The sequence below is a fragment of the Hydra vulgaris genome, chromosome 09, assembly GCF_038396675.1.
Source record: "Hydra vulgaris chromosome 09, alternate assembly HydraT2T_AEP".
Lineage (NCBI taxonomy): Eukaryota > Metazoa > Cnidaria > Hydrozoa > Anthoathecata > Hydridae > Hydra > Hydra vulgaris.
The window spans coordinates 50,888,871-50,915,616 of NC_088928.1; the positions used below are offsets into that span (position 1 = coordinate 50,888,871).

A 26,746-nucleotide genomic window follows, 5' to 3' on the forward strand; every position below is an offset into this window, starting at 1 on the left:
CAGATTTAAAATGCCAGAAATTTGAGTATGATACATGCTCCTTAGTTAGCAGACAGTGTGGTATTGTCGAACAACTACGCGGGAAAGCGAATTAAAGACACCAGTTATACGAAATTGATCATATTATTGCATATCATCTAATCTAAGTATTCACAAACCCTCAAGAGCAATTTTTATAAATCTTATTATAAAATAAAAATTTAGAGTAAAAATAAAACCATCGGTGTTCGAAATTACTCTACATAGGTGGGGTAATTCTAAACACATCGTAGTTAATCACAAACACTGTTGTGTAATAACGAATAAAATGCTAATTGTAATAATTAGGTGCAAACATTATACTATGCAACAATAACAACAAAAGGAGTGGTTTTATATCCATAGTAACTTCAACAGGAATGTTACTCAAGAAAAAAGTTGCATGAAATTATCAGAAAAACCTAATTATCGTGAAAGATAATCGCAGCTTCATTACATTACTGGACGTCTGGAATGAGCATGGAATTCCCTTTCAGCAGGTAAAAAAAAATTGTCAAATTTATTTTCTATTATGCCTTTTTGACCATGTTTGGAGTTACTCCGTGTTCGCCATTACCACACTCTTTCCAACGTATATTGAACAACAAAGTTTCTGGGCACTCGCCTAAAGTATGCGATTTCTCCTGAGGCGAAAAAACGATTTCTCCCGATTAAAAAGTTATTTTGTACATTTTTTGAGTAAGGATAGTATATAGTAAAAAAGAAATTCTGAGGAAGTGTTGCAAGGTCTTACAGCATGTTTCTATACATCTTGAAAAAATTTTACAATATTTTAAAGCCTCTAATAAACAAAAAAATATTTATATTAATAGTTCCGCAAACTACAATTGATTTAAGAATAACTTAAACTTGTTAATTGACGCAAACAAAGTATTTTTTAAAAGTTTAAACTATTTTTTATAATTTGGTCGAAGTCACTTTTCAAGGTATTACAAAGTATAGAAGTATATGTAATAGTAAAACAAAAGTATAAACAAAATTAAGTCACATATATACCTTTATATCACATATATAACTATAGATATGTAACTATCCGACTTTCGGCATTCGACCGCGGTCTTAAAAACCATCTATAAAAGTTAAATATCCGCGATGTTATTTAAATTGTCGCGATATTTAGTATATTATTTATATACTAAATATTTAGTATATTATTTATATACTAAATATTTAGTATATTATTATTTACTATTATTATACTAGATATATTTAGATAGATATTTAGTATATTATTAGATACTAAATATCTATCATATATTATCCACTATATAATATTTTATCTATAATGATTTATTGTTAGCTATATAGCATATTGAATTGCAGAATATCTGTATATAATTTAAATTTTTTAAATATTGCTATTCAAAAATAAACCCTTTCACCTCGATAAATAACTTTTTTATTTTTCATTTGCGTTTTCATTTAATTTTTTGACTTACCAAATATTATCATGTTAAAAGATTAGTAATGCATTACATTCAACTTTATATTCTTTTTAATCAACATTAATTGAGTTATATTTATAAAATTTTTATATTTGAGTTATATTTATACTTTATATATTATTATTATTGTTATTATTATTGCTATTATTGTTATTGCTATTATTATTATTATTATTTTTATTATTGTTATTATTATTGTTACTATTATTAATATTATCATTAGATTATTAAACGATACTTAATATTTTATACAAATTTATTGATGGTTTAAAATATCTTTTAATATATATTATGTATCAATTGTAGTAATGGGTGCAGTCACATAAATTGTTACTAAAGGATGGGGTCTCAAACATTAGAGATTCTGCGCCAAGGATTTTGGGCTTCTCTAACTGGTGGTTGGTTTTTTGATCCTCATCAAGACATATTTTGTAATACATTCCATATGTATTTGTGGTTAACATTGCTGCTAACACCATTTGTTTTATACTTGGTATTATATATTATTATTTTAGTAATTTTGATGTATTTTACAAAAAGGTAGTAGTTTTACTTTACTGTTTTCTATTTTTCTGTTAACTATGATTGGTGAGATTTTGAAAAAATAATAACATGATCGGTATTTAAGTCAACTTCAAAATCAAAATCGGCAATAATTTGTGATTAAAATGTGGTATTATTGCAATAATTGCTAGTAAATGATTTTTAAAAAATAAAAGAAGGAATTATTTGGCTTTGGATTGTTTATGTGTCAGAATTGTATTGTTTTTTTTTTTTTAGATTTTTGTACAATGATTCTTTATAACTATAGTTACAAATTAAATGCTTGAATAAATGCAGCTTATGTGTTTCATTTGTAATTTTAGAATCTTTAAAAATGTTTTCATTTAATAAAAGTCATTAGAGTATAGTTACTTTAATTTTTTTTTTTTTTTTGCACTTTATTAATGAAAAAGTTTTTAAATATAATGAGTTAGGTTGAAGAAAAACTTAGGCTTTAAATCAGAGGTGGGTAATATCTGGCTCGCTTTTAAAAAATCCAATTAAAAAATTGCTTGCCTCTTGACTGAAGATTTTTTTTTCTTGCTGTGTAATAAGTCTATTTACAGAATTTAATAAAAAGAGGCATTATTCAACTAAGCAGTAAAGCATCGAAGCTTCATTCACTGATAAGACAAATAAGAAAAGACAAAGAGTTTATGTTAGAAGTTTGCAGTATTTTGTGTCCTGAAAAGATAAATGAGTTTGAAAAAATTAGTTTGTCAAGATGAACTGCTGTTGTATAAAAATGATAGCTAATGATACAAAAAAACAAAATTGACTGACTATATGGCTGGTTTTGAGTCATTTTCCATTGCATTAGACGAGACAAAATATAATGTATTACGGTTGAGATTTTTAAAAGCAAATAAGTAAAAGGTTAAATAAATAATTTTATTATTGTTTTTAAATGTAAACGTGTTTTAAATTATTGTACAGTGACAAAACCAGAGTTTATTTGGGAATACTGCTTTCTTGCGGTGACAGGGAGGCAATGGGGTAAAAAGGGAAGGAAAGTAGAGGGGGTGGGGGTGGTTCAATGGAGGGGGTTAATTGTATTAAAGGATTACAGGAATGAGGGGGAGGGGGCGAGGAAAGATAAAAAGTAGAGCGAGTAAATAAGCAATGTTCCAGAGATGTCTTCCCTTCTCACTCTTCCTTATATATATATATATATATATATATATATATATATATATATATATATATATATATATATATATATATATATATATATATAAATATATATATATATGAATAAAAACATAATCGAATACAAAACCATTACTTTAACTTTGATTTATTAAATTTTATTATTAATTTTTTATTTATTGAACTTTATTGTTACGATTTTGATTCCTTTGATTCCGATAAACATTAACAGTTCTGTTCATTTAACTTTTACTGAAGGTTAATAATTTTCACAGTGCTTTATGGCACCTTTAAAAGATGTAATAATTATGTTCAAAAGATATAATATCTAATATAAATTTAGTATTATAAATTATGTTATTTTATTGTCATCACAAAACTTTCGAAAATAGCCTACATGCAAAAATTTAAAAGTTAATGATATTCATGTTAATTTTATTCAGTTATTAGTATTTAAAAAAGTAACGAAAAATTTTTAAAAGGAGAAAAATATCAAACTATCTTAAAATTAATTTATAATTTAAAAAAAAAAAAAAAAAAAAATGTGTTTAGTTTCACTTAAATTCGTTAGGTTATCTTTATCATAATCAGATAACTTAACAGGATAGAAATGATAGACTATGATAAAGATTTATTATATTAAGTAAAAATAAGCATTATATTTTATATTAAAATTGTTTTTTTTGAAAAAAATTTTGACGAACACAGGAATCTCTGTATTTGTCCACTAATTTCTCCCATGTGCATTCATAAAATGTCCCAGACCAAGACGAACAATTTGTATAAGTCTGTCTAATTTGCATGGCTGCGACCTATTTTGCTGCTTGGTTGCCACTAGACCAAGTACGGAAATTGGTTTGGTTGCAATCGGCCCTTTTGGAGCTTTTTTTTGGGCACCTATAGCGCTCCAGCGGTACTAAACTGGTCTGGGTTCGTCCTTGATGTATAATTATCAATTTAATAAACCAGGTACTATTTCTATAACAGTAGTTTTACTTGTACATAACTTTACTGTAACATAATTTTACTTTATTTTTTTTTCTTCTACATCCTGCCAAATTAATCTGTGATGCCTTCAATCTTTTGGATTCAGTTCAATTTTCTAACAATCTTTGATATTACCCAACAAAGCAATTGCAGAAGATATTTTCATTTTAATTAACTGTTTTAAGTGACACAGCATACCGACACAAAGATTTTGTTGCAGTATAGGTCCTTGATTTATAATTTCATTCAGCAAAATGACTTGACACTTTGTAGCAGTATCAAAAACAATCCTGACATTTGTAGTCTCCTGTTTCAATCTATCACTCTAAAGTCTGGAAGAATCCATAGATTTTTGTATTCATTTGTGATTACTTTTTTGATATAATTATTTTATTAGCTGATGTAATTTCTATAGTCAATATTTGATGGCCATTAATGTTTTATATTACAATACAACCCTCAGAATTAGGAAAAATGAGGTAGGCAATATATTGCCGACCTTAAACTGTTAGAGGTTGGCTTAAGGTTGGGAAAAAATATTTGGTACAAAAGGATTACCATAGAATATAAAAACGAGGTCGGCAAAAAATTGCCGACCTTAAACACTTTAAGGTTAGCAGTTTGATTCTGTGGGTTGAAAATGCTAAAATAGACATAATTATTTATAGTTAAGTATTGTTTTGTTATATTTATACATTTCCTTAGAGCTTGCTGTTTATTTTATACTGCTTTTATTTAATACCTTAGTTTTTTATCTTTTATACAAAAGAAAAAGTTTAAACTATGAAAATTTATTACTTTAAACCAGAGCTGATAAACGGCAGAAAAAAAAGAAAAAAAAAGGAAATAAAAAACATTTTCATTTTAAATTAAGGAGGAATTTAAATATTAACTAGGTGCAAATATTGAAAATTTAACATCAAAGTTTTTTTTTTTTTTTTTTTTTTTTTTTAAAAATATAAAACTAAAAACAAAAGTTTTTTTTTTTTTGATTTTTATTTTAGTTGCCCCATGAAGACTTAACAGTCTTGTCACAGAGCACCAGAGAAGAGCATCTAATCAGAGCATCAAAGTTCATGCCTTCTTTCTTTACCGATTTTACCGATTGCATCATATATGCCCAGAGGCTGCAAACCCTGGATCTCTTGCTTTTAAATCAAACACTCTAACCCACTGCGCCATGGCTGCTCTTAGTTAAAATTAGAAATTTCATTTCCATGCCTTAAGCAAAAAAAAAAAAATCATTTTGGCAAAAAAATATCATTTTGATCAAAATTTGTTATTTTATCACCCACCCATTATGCTAGAGCATTTATTTTTTGACCATAATATTAAATTCCTTACTTTTATCATTAGAAATTGGAAAAATAATTGAAAGCAAAATGATATTTAATATTCGTTAAGAATTAATAAAATTAATTTATGTCAACATGAATTGATTTTTTTCCAATATTAAAAACTTTTCCAATATAAATTTATTATTATTTTTAAAATAAAATGTTTTGCAACAGAATTGAAAATGAAAATCTTTAATCAAGTAATATATTATGGAGATATAATATACAATGGAGAAATAATATACTATGGAGATTTTTACTACTACATTTACTATTACTAAATTTTTACTCCCCAATAAAAAATTTCATATTAAATTGTAATTGGGGTAGTGGTGTAGTGGTAGGTGGTAGAGCGCTCGCTTTGTAAGCGAGAGGTTCCGAGTTTAACCCCCACCATATCCCTAGTAGTACCGCCCTAAACTCGTTTCACCACACAGTGGCCTTGTTTGTCAAGGTTTGTGTTTTGGAGTTATAGAGTTGAGAGAGGGTTGTACCACAAATGAGTAGCCTCCTCGTCTGTAGTGGTCTTCTTGGCCTTGAGGAGGTGAGTTAACAAAAAAAAAAAATTCACCAGTAGAAACTTTGTATTAAATTTTTACTGGCATGAGATTTTTACTTCCATGTAAAACCATATTTGTGACTAGGTTAAAAATGTTAAATGTGTTTTGCAATGAGATTGAAACAAACACAACCTTTAAAATGTTTAAAAGCATTGACTCAATACTTTTTTTTTGTTATCTGATTGCAAATGAAATATTTAGTTTGATATACTGTTTACAAAAAGTCATACTTACAACTAAAAATCATACTTACAACTACATACAGTTATAAGTCGGTAATTTTAAAATGATCATTATTTATAATTTGTAGCATAATGATAAAATTTTATTGTAATTATATGTGAGGTTTATTATTATGCCATCTTTATCAATTACAGTCATTGTCTATGATTTTTGAAGGCAATATAAGTGTGCACAAATTAGAAAAAATTACTTGTATGTAAAAAATAATTGCTGAAAAATTAAAACCTTAAAAAACTTCTTTTAAACCTATTTAAACCTTTATACGTTTTAAACTTTTAAACACCTAAAACTTTAAAACGTTTAAAAGTATTGCATCAATACAATTGACTCAATACTTCTAAACATTTTATGGGTTGCCAATTTTATTTATTTTGTTGTATTTTGTAGAAACTGTTATGAAAATACAATATGGTTCCAAATTTTTTATGAATATTAAAGTATATGTATATTTTTTTAATTTTTTTCAGTATCTAATATCTTTTAAAAATAAGAATTTAATGTTATGGTAAATAATAAATAAAAGTTTAATGATTTGTTCAAAAAAAAACTTTTTTCAAAATCTGACAATTTAGTTACTTTTTATTAATTTTTTTTATGAAAATGACTTTTTTACCTATGGCAGGGAAGTGAAATTTCCAATTTTAAACTTTTGTTTTGAATATGAAACTAATTTATTTGATAGTTACAAAAAAGCACTTTGACAAAATTAAGTTTTTTAAAAATTAAATAGTCAAAAATTTGTTAGTAAATCATATGAAATACAACTTTGATGTCAAGTTTTTATCTATAATCCAAGCCTTACTGGAAAGCATGTGCAGTCGCACACCTTGTTTGTCCACATTTAAAATAATATTTTTAGACACATTGACCACTTTTGCATCTTTTGACTTTTTAAGTGTTTCAATAATTCATGACAAAAAGCTAAACTTATCTACTGAGAAAAAAACAATTCCAAAAAAAGGAAACAAAATTGCAACTAAATATCAATTTTTAATTAAATAAACTAGAAAATTTTAATAATTTGAAAAAAAAAATTAAAAAGTTTTTTTACAAAATTTTATACAAAAAAAACACAATCCTGAAAATTTCAGCTTAATTAGCTAAATCGTTCAAAAGTTATAATCAAATCAATATTGACCAAAACTAGAAAAGTTTTAGTATCTGGAGTATACAGTAGCTTTTTTTGATTTTTGACAGACCATAACTTCTTAAATAAAATAGGTGGTTAATAATTTTTCACCCAAATATTCTATTTTTGCAGGTGTTTTCAACTGAAAACACCTGCAAAAATAGGTCTTTGCCAATCACCAAAAAAAAGGTCTTTGTTTTTTTTGTTGAAAATAAATAACAATAGTTCATTAGGAAAAAAAACTATCTGGTTTAAATGCACAATTTAGAGAATCCAACGAAGGTGCTAACTATTTTCAATGGGGGTAGTGAATAAATTGCATATCAAAAAACGTTTTTATTTTCGTTATATTCTTATGTTTTTTTCCTTGACTTGTATCAATTTTGTTAGTGAAAAATAACAATTGAGTGGAAAAAATTAAATATTCAGGTAGGGGAAAGTGGGGTAATATGGGATACTTAGTTTTAACAACCTATAAAAATGAAATTTTAAAAATTAATGTTGTTGCTAATAATCAGTTAGTTTCAATCGCTATCAAATATCATTTCTGTAAAAGATGAATCTAAAAGCTTCAATACACTTTGAGAAAATTTAATAAACAGAAAATGTTTGGGTATCCCATATTACCCTCAAGGGTGGGGTAATATGTGACACCTGATCAATGTCAGCTAAGAATGGTAATAAGTTATGCAAGATCTTATAAATCAATGAAACAAAACAAAAGTTTATAAAAAAAATATAAACAGCTTTAATATTACAAAAAAAAGAAAAGATTAATAAAAAAGAATTTCAATTTTTAATCACTGTCAATGCATAAATCACATTTAAATTCGTCTTCATCAGACTAATAATTAATGTCAATGAAACTCCTGGCTAGCTCAATACTGACAATACAATAAAAGCAGAATTAGCATTGAAAATATAATAAGATGAAAAGAAAATAATGGAAATAACGTGGGTAATATGAGATGGTATCCCATATTACCCCCATTTATGTATCTCATATTACCCCACTATATAGCACACTTCTAATTTTGTTTTTTTTATGTATCACCTGGAATGGACAATTCTTAAAAGGTATTTTATGTTTAATAATTGGTCAGTTACTAATTAAATTCTGAATATACCTTTTTTCGACTATTTTGGCCTCCTGTAACAAAGTCGATGTTATGTAAGGTTCACTTGTAAAAACTTGCAAGACTTTTTTCAGACGCAAATAATTCGAAAGAGAACAACTTATACTTGCGGAAGTAACCTCCTGACATTAGCCTCGTTTCCAATTCAACAAATATTTTATAGCATTGACCTATAAATAAATAATAGGGGTATCCCATATTACCCACTATCCCATATTACCCGACTTTCCCCTATATTATTTTTTTAACAAAATTTTACTTTTTTTAATTTTCAATTTTTTTTTAGTTTATTTTGTCTAGATTTTCTATTTTGTATAGTAATTGTATAGTATTTCCTTTCTTCGAGTATTGCTGTTTTATTCTCTGTAGCTTTTCTTTTGCAGCAAATTATTAAAACCCTTACTGTATAAAAATGTGGTCAAGTTGTCTAAAAAAGTTACTTTAAACGCGGACAGATAAGGCATGCGACCGCACATGCTTTTTGGAAAGGCTTAATAATCTGTTGAAATTTAGAAGATTTTAAATTGAGTTTTCTCAAAAACCACTTAATCAATATTTTTAATGATGCATAAATGAGTAGTTTTTTGTGGGTGTAGTTTTGTTTTCATCTGATTAGTGTACATCTAATTAGTTTACATCTGATTAGTTTATGCAATGTTGAGTAAAAATTCTAAAAAAATAATTTGAAAATTTATATAGAAAATCCTTCCTGCTCATATTCAATAATTTCAAAAGCATGTAAATTTCAAAAATCAACTGTTGAAGTTGCCATAAAATGTTATAAGAATAACAAAACTATAAACAGAGAACAATGAACTGGTGGTTTAGCAAGATATAGCTACAAAGTTTAAATGCAGTAGATCTTTCATTCAAAGAGTATTAAAAAAGGAAATCCTGAAAGCTTATCACAAAAAATAAATACTAGCAAAATCACTTGATGAAAAATGAAGGCAATTTAGCAAGCTAAAAATTTGCTTAAATTAGTGGTAGAAAAAAACTTGTGCATTTTAGAAGACGATGAAACTTACTGTAAAAACTCAATGCTTCCAAATTATCATTACTTTACCAGGTTATCGGTCCACTATTCTACAAAAGTAATGTATTGGAAGATTCTAAAGTACCGTCATACGGGGGTACTTGGACCCAAATTGATACATATTTGATGTTTGTGGTTCTCTCTCATATTTATGTCAATGTAAAAAAATCTTGTTGTTGCTAATTCATGGACTTATTAATTAGTAATGATGATTGTAGAGAAAAAAATATTTGAGTGGACTTCGGTCCCCCCTTTTTTATTTGGCGGTGGGTGGGGGGTGGTGGGGGATATTAAGGTTGGGTTCAAGTAGCCCCTGTTGTGGGGCTACTTGGACCCATAGTGTAAAAAGGCCTGCTCCTTTTGAGGTTTCTAGCAAATCTCTCGGATAACTGATGATGTCTTCTAATAAAAGCTTTTACCAATTCAACACCTGGGAGATTTTCATTGAAACATTAACTATCACTCCCTAATCAATCTAGATAGGATTTCACAATAATTCGAAGATCAAATGAGGTCAGTGGGTAGCCAAAAGTTGAAGCTTTACTCGAGTGATCACAAAATGACTGTTCTTCTTTAGGTGTGAAGATAGCTGGATGTCCTGCATGTTTCTTTGTGATAGTAAGGCGTTGTCTTCGAAGAGCTCTCTTAATGCTGGAACGACTGATTCTAAATTATTCTTCAGCAAATCGTTGACTCATAGCTCCACATTTAATATTAATACAGGCTTGCTCTAAGTTTTGATTGGTATAGTCTTTGTAAGCTTGAGATCCCAATTTTCTTTTATATCTGCAAACCGTTCTGGTAAAACCAATTATGATAGCACAAAGTATACACAAAAAGATGTATAACAATAGCTTTTACCAACCATCAACATTATTTAGGTATACATTTTATAACCTAACAAATATTAAAAATACGGTTAAAATAACAGATATATCAACTCCTTTTAAATATAATATTACACTATGGGGTTTAATGTTAATGAAAAACAAATTTAATCATTATCAAACATTAGCTGCTACAGTGACATTTGGGTTCAAGTAGCCCCAAGTTTGAACTTCAAATATAAATACAATCTTTTTATCAAAATAATAAAAATAAAAGACAATTATAGTTGCTACATTTTGTAGCAACTGATACTTCTTTTAAGAAATGTTGTCAAACAATTTTTATCTTTTTTGGTTATGTCTGGACAGACAAAAGTTTTTTCACTAAATTTTAACCCTTATTGTAGTTTCCTTTAAAAAAATATTTTTTTGAAGTAAGTGTTGATTTGAGTAAGTGTTGATTTGAGTAAGTGTTTAAATTTGGTTTATTTGTTTTCTTTCTGTTTATTATCAATATTTTTTAATATTGACTATTTCCTTTAAATATTTTTCTTTAGGTGTTTTTGGTATTAGGTTACGGTTAGAAATAACTTTTTTCAGAATATGTTTTAAAATAATTGGTATAAGAAAAAGAGTCAATGTCATTCAAAAGGATGCTAATCCACCAAACTGTTTTAACTACCAAGTCATCAAATCTTACTGGGCAATAGTGAAGGGAATACTAAAGAAAAATTTTTTAAATCCCAAGGGTTATGGATTAACACTACAAAAAAAGTGGTACAAAATCAAATTGTGGATTTGAAAAAATTAAATTACTTGCATGTTGTAAATTGAGGCTTGATTTTTTTTGTTAAAATAAAAATATTAAAAAAAAGCACTAAAAAAAAAACAAAACTGTTACAATTAAAAAGTAGTTTTTTAAAAATCATCCTATTTTAACTAATTGTAGTGATATTTAAATTAGTCGTTAACTCAAAAGCAAACATAAAACTTCCACCTTCCTATTGTTGTCAGCCTCTAAAACATTTTGCCTCTAAAAGATTCTGGCAGCAGAAGCCACTAGAGGCGCAAGTCAGAATACATTGTTCCTGAAAAATTTTTGTCTACCTAAAAATTGGCATTTTGGCAGAATGGGACTTTGCTGCCAGAAGGCATAATCAACTCTGCATTAAACTATGAACTTTGATAAAGTGGGATCTCAAGCCAGTTTATTAAATATGTGAATACACTTTAAAAATTGTAAGACATTGTTAGAGTTTGCTCTTGTGGATCATTCTAGAATAATCCACAAGAGCAAACTCTAACAATGTCTTACAATATTTAAAGTGTATTCTCACATATTTAGTCAATCAGTTAGATAACTGATTTAAATTTATTTTTGTATGAAAAGTACAGTCAAGTCTTTAGTGTCTTAGCTTAATAAAGTTTAATTAGTATTGTTATCTAAAATATTTTTCTGTATTAAGTTCTTATATATTCTAAATATATAATTTAATAAATTTTTTTATATCTTTTTCTTTAGACCTCTGAATCTACCTCATTACCTATGATTTTTTATTCATTGATAATATGCTTGCTCTTTCTTTTAATAAAAGTTATAAATTACAAACTCCACAAACTTTTTGACGGAGAAGAACTACTTGATAATAAAAAGATAATAAAAAAACTAGATGGTAATGCGGAAATTATTGAGCTCGATGTCTTTTCAACTGGAGAAAAAAATGCTAACAGTGATGTTGAGTTTAGTAATGTTTCTTTAAAAAAAGAAATTGAAGATATTTTAGGACAAGATATTAAAACTTTATCGACACTTTCGTTGCATGATATTGCATCAAATAGTCTATTGGATGATCAACATGCTAAAGAAATTACTGTCGACTTTCACCACCCAAAATTTGTCGAAACTAACACACACGAAAAAAATGCTGAGGTTGAATATGAAGATACAAAAGGTGATATTTTTATTTCCTTGTTTTTATTGCTAAGTTTACTGGTAAACAAAATTAATCAATAATAAATTAATAATCAAAATATTTTAATCCTCTTGGTTTTAAAATCTTTGAAAGTTTAAAAAACTTTGCTTGAAACTGGTTAAACAGTATTTTGTGGAAGCAAAAAAAAATTATTTAATTTGATCTTACAATTAAAGAGTGTTAATAACAACAACCTTTTATGATTCTCTTTATAAAAAGTTTATTTGTTTTTTACTTTTTTTTTTATATATAATAAATTCTATTGCATAATATATATTTTTTTTGTTTCTGCAAAAAAATTAACGATTTTTTAATTTAATTAATTATTGTAATTTTATTAAAATGAATTTGAAAATATCTGTAATACCCAAATTACTTTCTGAAGCCTATAAGGTCATGTTGTTTGTTACTCATGCAAAGTTTTTATAGTTTATCAGATCCTGATACGCTATGGAAAAATCAAGATTACTGTTTTAGTGTTGGTTTCTATGATTGCATGGTTGCATGGTTTTCTATATCTGAAAAGCATCAAATCCTTTTTTTCATCTTTTTTTCAATCTTTTTAAACTGCTCAAGTCTCAACATGTTACTGCGTGCCTATCTATATATTGACTTTTAGATTACTGCAGATTACTTAGATATACTTTGTTATACTTAGATATACTACTTAATAGTATATTAGATATATTACTGCAAAATGCAAATATAGTCTAAACTTTTTTTTTATTTTAACTGGGGCACCCTATCAAATACACTTACCTATCCCAAGTTCTGACTAGATTTATCATTTCTTTTCTTGTCTTCTCATGCCTAGAGAAACACCTCAAAAAGATATTTTGATTGTCATTTTTTTGTAATTTCTTAGCATTATTTGAGAAGCACAAAATATTGTATCATCTAACTTTATACCTGATGTATCTAACTCATGCATCATAACAATGGTACCAGGCAACCCAATTTTGTAAATTTTTACTATTGGTTTTTATCCTTAGTTTTTTTGTTTTTTTTTTAAATTCAAGAGTTCTATAAACAGAAAAGTAATTTATTCTATAAACAGAAGTAAGATAATAATAAAACTATATCTTTAAAATCACAGTGCCAAAGTTTGTTTTCTGCATTTTCTATTATTAATTAGAACATAAGAAAATTGTACAAGCATTTAAACATATTTAAAAATGAACTTCCTAAATAAGACTATAAAGTTTTATCATTTAAACAAATATAATATTTTACTAGCAGAAAGCAACCCCTAATACAGGTTATGTTCGGTCTGTTATGTAATTAATTTATAGTGGCTGTTTTCCACAATTCAAAGTTGCAAAACATTAACTAATACCCTTTTAGAAAAACGCCTTCAAATTGAAAAATTAAACCATCTGTTACTAAATTAACATAAAAAGTATCAGGAGGTAAAATAATTTACCAATTATTTAACATTATTTGAGTAATTTACAACTGACATAGGTCATATCAGTGTGTAAGACAGAGCCATTTTCCTTGACATTACTAAGTTCAACACAATACGTTTTTAGTTACTGACACAAAATAATAACTCTTCATATTGCTTTAAAGTGACGAAAAACTAAAACTTAATTCTTGTTATATTTTTTATAACATGAACTTTAATTAATTAATAACATTGAATAATAATTAAATAAAAATAAGTGAACGTAAATTATACAGGAGTTATTAATTTTTTGGTATCCCCGTGATACATTTTTCTTTAAAAAAAAAATTGTCTTTAAAACGTTAAATGCAAACAACTAAATAAATTTATTAAAAATAACTAAGCAATTGAGTATATAAATACGTTTGAAACAAAAAAAAATTTAGTTTACAATCAAATGTGTATAACAAATTAAAAAAATATGTAAACTTTGATCTTTTATATTGCATTAATGCGTCATATGACAAACCTAAAATAAAAATTGTAACAGATAATTAGACATAAAAGAAAAAAACAAAAAAACAAAAATAAACTGGAAAACAATTCACCTTCTTTTTGGTAGCCTGTTGTCATACTTAAGTTGCTGTCATGATGCAGCTTGTCGGTGTTGTTTTATGACGTTATTTCATGTTGGCTTTTAGTAAACTTTAGTTTAATTTAAAAGACATCACAATAGATTTAAAATATTTTAATTAAAAAGCAAAATAACAAATGCTTCAAGGAGTTAAACTATAAACATTAAAGATAAAAAATCAAATTGAAACATAAATAAATTGCATTTAGCTAAATATATTGTCTTGGCTTATAGTAAATTTTAAAAGCAGTGTTTTCAATAAATTAAACTACCAATTAATTATTTTTAACAATAGAATGTAGCATCATTATATTATGATAATTGGGTAATGAATCAATTTAACTATACTTAAGTTTAATTGGTGAAAAACAAATAAAATTTTAACAGAAAAAGACCTAAACAATTCAAATATACAACATGATATATTATTAAAAAAAAAAAAAAATTACAAATTAAAAAAAAAAAAAAGTATGAAATTAAAAAAAAAAAATATAAGTCACCGAAGAAAAAGCAGCAACAAAAAAGTTGTTTTTTTTTCGGTGTCTCCCAACACCCAGGTATGGATGAGCCCTCTATTTGGAGGAGGGCTCATCCGTACCGCCATTACTACACCACTTATTGAAGGACCTCTCCGAAAGAGGCCATGGGTGTTGGGAGCGATAATTTCTTTACTGCTCAAATGTTAATGAATCTAAAATCACAAAAGCTCTCAAATGTTAACGACTCTAAAATTACAAATAGAAGAATAAAAATTATAAATATTTGCAGTTTTATTTAATCAAAATATAAAGCATAACCTCACCATTTTCACAGGATAAAGAGGATGCTAAAAATAATAAAAAAAAGAGAGTAAATTAAAAAGGGTTAAACGTGTGAAAATTTTTATTTTAATAAAAATGAGTAAAATGTGAACAGCTTAAAAGTGTCATATTTATATTAAATAATTCTTTCACCTATTGCACATATTTCTCCATACAAAGTATATAAAATTTAAAACACAGCCCTACCAGTTATGCTTCTCCCAGACACTAAAGACAAAAATATACCTCAGAATAATCGATAAAATAATATTTACATATAAATAAATCTATAATTATAATTTTTTTTTACCTATTCCCCTCATTTCCACCATAAAGTTGTCTAAAGTAAGAAAAAAAATAACTGAAGCTAAAACTAACTAAAAGTAAACTAAAAATAACTATAAACTAAAATAAACTTTAAATCTTAATATCTGTACATCAGAAGACAAAGGTCGGTTGTCCAGTTTTTTGTGAAAATGAGTTATGTATGAGACCTTTTTAGATTTATTAGTATCTACAGAGGTGTAAAGACTGTTGTCCTATGACAATGTAAAACAAAGTTAGGTCAATATAAAAGGTCTGGTGTCAAAGGAAAAACGTCTGTTATCCAGAAATGACTTTTCACTTTTTATCTATTTTTTGTTGAAATTATATTTCATGTGCCTTAAGACAAATTAAATAAAACACGAAAAAAATTACATAAATTTAACCATCAAAAATAAGCCAAAAAAGACTAATTATTTTACTATTTCCTCTCTCCTGGACAATTTCTTAAATGTGACAACCGACCTTTGACTTCTGAGGCACAGATATAAATGCTTCATTTATTTAACTATACTAGTCATATAACTTATACTTAGTTTTTGTTCCAACTCTCCTAGAAGAAAAAATAAAATAAAGCTAAAGTTTTAAAATTCCAAAAAAATAAAAATAAACTTGAAGTTTTACAATTCCAGTTACTGTACAAATAAGCAAATTTCTACTAACAAATACTTATAGCAAAAATACTGACTTATTTCACCCTTCAATTCTCTGTCTAAACAATAAAAGCACTTAAATGTATAGACGATAAAATATCTACGTAATTTTTTAAAAATAAATTCGCTTAACTAATGTAACTAATACATTTATTAGCTCTTTCTTGATCAATTAAAGAAAATAAATCTTAATTAAACTTACTTGATATAAAATAATAAAAAGCTGTCTTACTAAGAGTTTTAAATTTCTTCTCTTTATTATTGACAATATAATTTTAAGTATGACCTAAGTTCTTGGGCTTATTGTATAAAATTATAAAAACCTACTGTTTTACTTTAAAGTCAACAATAACATTTTAAAAAACATTTTAGTTACTTGATAAAAAATAAAAATCCTTTTAAACTTACTATCTCTCTCTTCCTTGTTGTCAATCAAACAGAAAAACAAACAAACAATTGATAATAAATTTTCACTTTGGTAGTAGGTTATTAAGTAGATTAAATAGATCTTTGATCTATTTAATCTACTTAATAACCTGTCATCTAAACAGTAAAGCAAACAAACATTGAAGTCAATTCTTTCTTAAATCTACTTTAACTACTTCAATATTAAAACAAATATTTAATCTTTCTGGATTGAATTGATTTACAAAATTTTTTGTCTAAACCATTTTATTATTGTAAAGTTAATTTAAATCAACAAACATATACAAACTACAATTTATAACATTTAATTATAACAAAATGGAAAAAAACTTACTTCTTAGTAATTCAGCGACTAAAAATAAACATATATTTAAGAACTAACTACGTAACATGATACGAATCAGTAACATAATACACATTTAAATAAATACAAATCTTCATCATCAACAACTTGGGACATTCTATTAATTCGATATAAAAAATAAATATGCTTAAAAACAAATTTAATAAAGGTAATAGACATGTTAAGATATAAAAAATATAAACGATTAAAATGATTAAACAGAATATGACCTACTTGAAAGATATGATAAGATGTAATAAAACAGATATAATAGAAACCTGCTTTTTTAAATGTTTGGAAATTCCAATCTCAAAAATCCAGAGCAGAAAAAAAACTAACAGCGCACAAGAGTAACCAAAAAATAAAAGCGCATTTAACTTTGGCATTACATTATTACAAATTACATTTCTATTAGCATATTCAATTAATTACATTATGATTAGCAATTTTAATCAATGCCTAAAATTCAATCATATACTTTTTGTATGCGTTTAACTCATTATGCAACTAATTAGTTTATTTACTAATATGTACAGTAAACATATCTTTTATTTATTTCGCATATTCCATCTGGGCCATATAGCCTTCTAATCATTATTTATTGCTGTTTAACAGGAAACCACAATCAATAGTCTTAAATCCATTTTATGAGCCAAGAAATCTTAAAATAGTTTTTTACTATACTATCACATTTATACTTACAATATACCATCACATTTAGTTACCAAAAATGTTTTAAATTGGCTTTTAAAGGTTACATTACGTTCATAGTTTTTAACGTGACATAATTTCATGTTTGTAAACCAAGCTGACTGCACCCCCGGGTCTTGTTAAGTCTGTTCAACACAGACCATTTTTATATTATTTGTATGGCCTCTTTATTTCAATAGTTTTTAGTAAACGGTAATTTGCTACCATTTACTAAAAATTCCTTTTGTTACTCGAAATTTAATTTTCTTAAATATTTTGACACTAACAAAGAGGTCCCTTCCCTCTTTTTACCTTAATGATGGCCAGGTGAGTAGAGTTATTCTTATTAAGAGTAATCAGGTTTTTGATGAAGACCTTTTACCAAAATAATAAAATGAAAAACAGTGATTTACATATACAAAAATTTTTCCTCAAAAGTGCAAACTAAGCTAATTAATTAGTTAACATGTTAACATAATTAATTAATTAATTAGTTAACATGTTATAGAATTTAAGTAACTCAATATTTGACAAATGCGCAAAACTACAATATTCTCCATGTTTTTAAATGTTTTTAGTTTGTTTTTAGTTACGACCCCCTGTTTAAAAAGATCCCCTAAGTTACGTACAACAAATTATTAGGCATATGATAGAGAAAATATAAAAAAATTGAACTAATTGCATATATCATTTTAACTAACAAAAATTTACAATAAAAGGAAATCAGGTTTTTTTTTTATAAATCGTATAAATGCGTCAATCGTAAATCTAAAATTAAAAAAAATAATGGAATTATGATGTTATAATTACAAAAAAAGGAAGAATAAAAAAAGGAAAAAAAAACACCACATAAAAACTGAAAATTGATTTACCTATTTATAGTAACCTATTTTGACATTGCAGTTAATAAAAACATTTATCGAAATTGTACTATAAAATCTGTTTCAAAGCACAAAGGGATTAACAATACTAAAAAAAAAAAAATCAAATTAGATATAAATTTCATTTTTAGCAAAATGTTGTCTTGGCTTTTAGTAAATAAATAAAAGCAGTAAGCACACATTTTATAACAATATTAAATGACATATATTTATCAAAAACTATGAAAAAAAAAAATTAAAATAGAAAATAAAGTTATACTTACAAAATGTGCTCACAACCTACAAACAGTAAGTTTTCAAAATGAAAATCTAAAAACTATATATTAAGAACATTAGAAAATATAACATTATTTGTGTAACACTTTTCACCTACCATACCTTGAATGAGATGTTTATCAATTTTGAAAAACAAACTATTAAATGCTCTAGTTCTTGAACATGCAACATATAGTTGACCATGAGAGAAACACGGTTTTTTGAGATATAACCCAACTCTATCAAATGTTTGACCTTGACTTTTATTAATTTTTATCAATGCCAATCTGACAGGAAACTGACAACGTTTCAGAACAAAAGGTAAATTAGAATCTGATGGAGCCAACTGAATTTGGGGAACAAAAACCCGTTTACCACCAGAAACACCTGTCAAAACCTCTGCATCAATATAATTATTTTGAAGACCACAAACTTTCATTCGAGTACCATAGCATAACCCAGCTTTGAGATCGAAATTTCTAAGTAGCATAATTACACAACTAATTTTCAATTTTAAACAATGAGGTGGCATACCTGAATTAGTTAAGCTGTTCAAAAACTCGACAGGAAAGTTATTTCTTTTATTCAGGTCATCAGTATCAATTTGATCAGCACTTAAATAAATTTTGACCTCACCCGACAGACATTCAAGCACTTCTTCATTGATTGATAATGAATCAACATTAGTTGGTGTTAAAATCACGCGTTTAGAATAATCATTTTGTTCAGCATCTCCAAAAATCTTTTCAACAATCGATTCATTTTCTCTAGTAGTGCACTGATTTGGTATTTCAATGCATCCTTTAAAAGGATCCTCCTCTTTGACAGGTATTGTTCCATTCCCAAGTTTTAGTAGCCATTGGGAAAGTTCACCTTCCCCATCTTGTACTCTCATATTTTCAGTTAATGCAAACTTCTGCACTCATTGCCACTGTAAAGAACATTTTATACGTGATTCTACTATTTCAACTGGCTGTCCCCTTTTCACAACATGCAGAATTTGCCTAAAGTCACCACCAAAAAGAATGACTTTTCCTCCAAACGGAAAGTTGTTGTTGCAAATATCTTTTAACAACCTATCAGTTGCATTTAAGACATGCTTAGGTATCATGGATGTTTCATCAAGCAAAAACAAAGTAACTTGTCTTAAAAAATGCCCCTGTATAGAGTTAGGAATTATATTACATGTGCTACTATCCAATATTGAAACAGGAAGTTTTTAATAAGTAGATCCACTTGTAAGAAGAATTGCTGCTATGCCAGTCCATGCAGCTGTAGCAGATTTAAAGCCCCTACTTATGGTTTCAGCAATCAAATAGTTGTACGTAAAGGTTTTTCCACTACCAGCTGGTCCATCCATGAAAAATAATCTAGAATGTTGATTTTCTACACTTGGTTGCTCATTCAGTGCAGTAAGAATAGCATTACATACATTTAATTGATTGACATTAAGCAACAGTCTCATTTGATTGGCTTCGTCAATAGATTATTTAACATTTTTCTGTGATTGTGATCAGCCAGCGTTTTAACACTTTGATTAATGATCTTTTCAATTTGATGAAGAGTAGCTTATTCAGCTATTAGAAGTGGAACTGAGCGGTGAATGAAATCTTCCATTATAAAAGCTTTGTATGTATCCCAGAGATGTAAAGGATTGTCAGGTTCACAAAAGGTCAAAATTATTGAAAACAACTGTCTAATTTGCTTTGGCATATGCGTTAAAACTGCCTCAGAAAGAGTATTCTGCCATTCAGTGTTGTCTTGCAGCAAACCTTTTAAAACACATGCTTCACAAAACGTTTCAAGAACAATACCATTAACAGTACGCACATCTTCCCAAGATGTTGCTCCTTTTGTCTGCAAAAGTAACAGTCTTAGAAAAAATAATTCTTCAGTTGGATTAACTTTATACATTCTTACTATCACCTCATTACCACCCCTTTGTCTAACCTTCCATTTACAATGTTTATCATTAAATATAAAGTGATAAGGAATGTCTACATACAAATAGCAATGTGCACTTTGATTTTCAGTATTTAACTTAAACCATGCTGTTAGGTTAACAGGTGATGCGGAAGTTATCGGACAAAATAAAAACCTCAATAAAAAAACAAACTACTATTATATTTTTTTTAAATAAAGCATTTATCTTTTAATAAAAATATATTATTTTTTATATGAAAAAACACCACCATCTGCAATTGATCTCAATTTTGCTCTGACGCCTTTCATATGCGACTGTAAAAAGTTTAAATCAATTTCTTGTAGTTTTAGTTTAATGCGATCAATCAAAACTTGCTCTGTTAAAGCTTGCCAATCTCCCTCGTAAACCTTCTGTGCCAAATGTCCCCAAAAATTTTCACTTGGTCGTGCTTGAGGCACATTTGGGGGATTGGATTCTTTATCAATGTAATAGACATATTGGTCCATCCAATTTAGAGAATCTTTAGAATAATGAGAACTTGCTAAATCTGGCCAAAATAAATAGTTAAAGTCTCCATGAAACTTGTGAATAAATGAAAGAAGTCGTTTTTCTAAACATTCATTAATATAGATTGATGAATTGATCGCTACAGCCTCAGATGTGCGAAACAATGGCTCGGACATACCACAATCAGATATGGCTATCCACATTAATAATTTTTTTGGAAATTTCTCTTTTCCTATAAAACGAACACTTTCTGGGCATGTCTTTTTGTTGTTTGTGTAGTATCCAGAATTTCCAGGCATGTTGTCCCTTGCAAAACAAAAGTATTTTTCGTCATCAATGACTAGAAGCGATTTTGTGTTATAGAGTTGGTTAACTAGTATTTTTTATTTATTTTTTTTCCTGTTTCTTTTTTTTGCCTTTATTTGTTGTTCTATAGTGTATTTTGGAGTCTTTTCACGTTTTCTATATTTAATATTCATTTTTTTTAACTGACGACCAATTGTCGATTGATTTACACCGAATTTAATACCTATTTTTCTCTGACTGACCCCTTTTCGATTGTTGACAAGTCTCGTTAATTCAGCTTTCTTTTCTCTAGTCCAGGATGTCGGACGACCAGGGTGCTTTCTATCAGAAAAAGATTGAACAGTTTCAAGTCTTTTTAGGTTATCATATATTGTACTTCGAGCAAATCCTTCCTTTTCAAAATGATTTACGATTTATTTATTTTTTATATTAGGTTTATTTACATAAAACATTTTTAGTCGCTTTCGAAAAGATTCTCGTTCAGCTGCATTTAACCTCATTTTAAATAATTGTGTTTCAAATAATAAAGTTTATAATTTATAGAACGTTTATGCCTATGCATAAAACTACAAAAACTAATTATTATGTTCAAATAATGAAATTAGGATTTGTCCGATAACTTCCGCATCACCCGTTACACTAATTGATTTTCAGGTAGATAAACTTTAAGGCGTATAATAGTGTGTGACATATGACTTATTGGATACTCAAAAATTCACCACAGTGCTTCAGGTGCACTAACATAACGACAATCTAAAAAAGTATTTACTTCATCATGATTAATTTGTTCATTTATTAAAATATTGGCACAGTCGTGACCCTTGTATATGTATTTGTTCAAATATTTAACAGCCTTAACAGACATGCAAGCTTCAGCATTAATGTGAGCTTAATATTTATTTGATAACCATGGATCGTAAGGTATCACCCAGCGGTTATCTACATTGTTACCTTTAATATTGATAACCAAACCATTATCTTACCTTATCATTGTTACTTTGTTACCATTGTTACCTTTGTTACCATTGTTACCTTATCATTGTTACCTTATCATTGTTACCTTTAATATTGATAACCAAACCATTACCTTTAATATTGATAACCAAACCATTATCACAACGTCTATAGCGTGGATAACCATTACGAACTGCTACTGTGTTAGCATTAAATTCTTTAGGATAGTTTTTGCTGCACACCCCATTTTTCATGCAGGGAGAATTTTTATTCAGTATGCCACATGGACTGTGAATCATGCAAGTTTTAACAACGTCATAGAGATCATGATTACCAATTGGATCTGGAATTTCTGCAGATATTAAATTATTGATATCATATGCTGTTTCAAGCTTATCATTTGCAAAATGAAGTAAAATATGAACATGTGGCAAATCATGCTTTTGAAATTCAATAACCTGAACATGTGTTACAACTTTCCCTAATACAACATGCTTAAAAATGTCATTGAGAAGGTTATTTAATTTGAGTTTAAATACTCGAGTAACCAAGTCAGGTCTATTATTTGCTGTCTGACCTGGATATAGATTTTCAGTTATCTCGCGCCATTTTGGGTTGCAAGTGAAAGTAATAAAAAGATCTGGTTTACCATACTTTTTAATCATAGCCATAGCATCTTCAAAGTTTTCTTTTAAAGCTCTAGGACTTCCTACATAAGTTGATGGCAAAATTACAACACGTGTTTGTCATATATGGGCCAAATCAATACGTCAGCCGAACATCTTGATTTGGCCTAAGATTACCTATACGATGAAAAACTTGACCATAAAACATAGCGGCCCATGATTTATGGGTTGAACTACATTAGCTTTAAATGAAGCAAAAGAAAGACAGGCATTATAATTTCTAATATATTTTAAAAAATTCAGATTGGCATTTCTATTTGCATAGTTTCCTTTAAATAAATCTTCTAAATCTTGTGGAAATGATGAAGGTTGCGACAAAACTACCTTTCCATTATGGCAACATAAAAAATGTGTTTTATCAGGAAATTTCTTAGCACCACAATGCTGACAAATGTAATTCATTTCTCCTAAATAATTATTATCTGGAATATTATTACTTCTTGCTATACAATGCATTCTTTGGTGCTATTTAGAGTAGAAATAAAATTATCCTGAAGATTGTAACCTTTCCTATATAATTTTTTTTCTACTCTAAATAGCACACACAAATAATTTTTGTATATAACAAACTGTCAAAGAAAATAATTTATACAACAATCTTATGACTTTAAAAAAATATATATATCAGCTAGGAGATGTTTGAAAAAAAAATAGCAAATAATAATTAAAAAAATTATTAAAAACATGCAATTCTAATAATAAACATACTGCTAACACAGAAAAATAAAAATAAAAACTTTTGTAAACCCTTTTTTGCAAACTTAAATATTATTTCTTCAAAAAAAATTATTAGTAAACATTTTTTAAAATTCACAAAACTATACAATATTTTGTTCTTCTATACCACATAAATATATCATCTGATAAATCTAAAATAAAAAATGTAACGAATAAGTAAATAAATAAGAAAAAACATTACATACAGAAAATAAAAAAAAAACTGTTGTGCTTTAACAGAGCAGTATTTGTAAAAAATTATTATTTCATGGTAGCTTTTACCAAATAATTTATGCTGGAACATCATGATTCCAAAATATTTATGAAAAATTCAAGTAATAAAGAGCGCTAAAGACAAAAACTCAAATTCAGATAAAACAAGTTGTTTATATAGCAAAATACTTTGTCTTGGCCTTTGGTGAATGTTTAAAAGCAGTAATTTTTAATAATAAAATTACCTATTTATCATTTTTAACAATAGACACCAACATGAAGGTAAGCCAAATGACTATCGACTCAAAAGATAACAAAAAAACAACATCACAGCAACAACACACAACAATAGCACTCACTATAAGTTAATATAATATGCATATAACATAATTTAAGTAACATAACATTCATATATAACAGTACATAAGTAACAACATTACGCAAAATATTATTAAAATACATTATTATGCGTTTTTAGAGTAATTAACAATAAAGGCTTGAAAACATCTAGACCTAAAGCAGTAACAGTTTGACACTAAACACTGCCGTGTAACCCTCTGTTATAAGTACATCACTTTGCTGGCAAGGTTGACAAGTCTTGCTCTACACGTTTACCAAGTCATATCACTTTGAAAACATGGAAACAACATAACATAAACATATGTACCAACTATAAACACAATGAATGTGTTTAATATGTATATTAGGTTAAATATATACCTTATATACATATTTAAACACATTTATAAAACAATTATATAACACATATTAACACATACACAAACAATAAAAAAACACTTTACATTATTATAAAAAAACATTGATAAAACAACTATAAAGCACATATTACCGCATACACATACCTATCAAAAAAGCATATATGCAAACAATAAACATGTGCAAACAAAAATTTTAAAAATGATGCGAGACAATTTAAAAAGACTCAAAGTAAACAAAATAAATATATACAAACAATACTCTTTACCTTCATTTTTTTTTTCCTAAGAACTGTAATCCTCATAACAAAATTTAATCTTTGCATACAATAACATGTGACATGCCATGTCAGTGTTGGCACAAAATTTTAATTTATTTTTCTAAATTTTTTAAAAAAGAACAAAATAGTTAATAGCATCACAGAAATTTCAAAGTAGTAATAACCAATTTTATTGAAATAGCATTAGTACAACCTTTTTGTTGCATAAATAATAATTAGGCCTCATCCATACCCCTATTTTCCTTCTAAAAAATAAAATAATAAAAAAAATAATAAAAACTGCTAAAAAAAAATAATAAAAACTGCTAAAAAAAGATAAAGCTAAAAGTAAAACTAAAACAAACAAAACGTAAACGATTTAAAAAATTAAAAGGAGTGATCCCTTCTACTTTATATCTAATAAAAATGTTATATATAACTATTTTCTATACTTACTTCAATTATAATATGATCTTAACGATGATTATTTATCTTAATATGATTCTTTATGTAATATTTATAAACTAATAAATAATAGTTAAATAATAAAAGGATAAAAAGTTTAAATCTCGCTTAATAGATCTTTCTCCAATGACCGATACATTTTGAAAACGCGCTCTTTCAAAGCCTAGTAACTAATGAAATGACATTGAACGTTAAACGTTAAATGTTTTCTGTAGCAATTATATTATAGATTTTTATTTTTTTGCAAATTTTATTTAAGGATTTAGAGATAAATATTGGAAGGCCTTGTTAAGAAGCGTTTCGCAGCTCACATTTTATGTAGGAAACGTTTAATAGTTTTAGCGTTAAGTTATAGGCAAAAACTTTTTTATTAAGGAATGTTTAAATTATCTTTTAATATTGTTTATGTGGCATTTATTCAGAAAATATTAGGTTGTAAAAAAATACATTTAACTGCAACTGTGAATTTTTTAAACAAACAAATTATTTTATAAAAATTTTTTTAAATTAAAAGGCTTTAAGTTAAATATGATTTTAAAAATTTAAATTTAGTTTTGAAGGAATGTAAAATAGGTTTGCAATTTTTAATGAAGAAATTTTTTTCTTATCATCTGCTAACTAATTCATTACGCAAAACATTAGTCTCTCCATCATAGATTATTATAGATTATAATATGCGATATCAAATTAAAAACTTTTCTTTTTCTTATAAAACGGAAGAAGTGTTTTTGTTTAAGAGAATTCTTTCCACTAATGTATTTAAAGTTTTGTTTCTTATTAATTCAATGTGTCAAGTTTTTTTAATTATAAAGAGATGATTATCCTGACCTCTCATATTCATGAGAGGTCAGGAATGAATGATAATCCAAGAAGATAAAAGTAGAGGGCTCAGACAAGAGTAATGTCATCAACAATATTGAAATGATTGTTAGCAGTAAATGACTGAGTTTTTATGGCTTAAACTTCACAAGCCACTGCAAGCTCCAAACTGTCCAATTAAAGCAATTAAATTCAAGGTTGGCTGCCTGTTCTTAGCGATCAAAAAATGATGACTATTTGTCAAGACTGAAGTATCTTGTTGTGTCATCAGCAAGTAGAGCTAAAGCAGAATAACAAGAAAAAAACTCAGTTTTTTGATAGCACTTGTTTGATAGTTTAGAGACGAAGAGAGTTCTGTACACTTTTGAAGACTGTTACATTG

The 26,746-nt window shown here is 27.1% G+C and overlaps 1 protein-coding gene across 2 annotated transcripts in view; it reads left to right on the forward strand.

The window, feature by feature from the left end:
• The first annotated feature begins 1,750 nt into the window (after positions 1 to 1,750).
• LOC100206766 (pecanex-like protein 3) overlaps positions 1,751 to 26,746 on the forward strand; it is a 69,518-nt gene continuing 44,522 nt past the window's right edge. The window contains exons 1-2 of one of the 2 annotated variants that reach the window (XM_065806000.1): positions 1,751 to 1,977; positions 11,954 to 12,383. In XM_065806000.1, coding sequence (XP_065662072.1) covers positions 1,825 to 1,977; positions 11,954 to 12,383 — 583 coding nt within the window. In that variant the 5' untranslated portion in view covers positions 1,751 to 1,824. The remainder of the gene's footprint in view (positions 1,978 to 11,953; positions 12,384 to 26,746) is intronic. The other variant, XM_065806001.1, reaches the window with a different exon arrangement.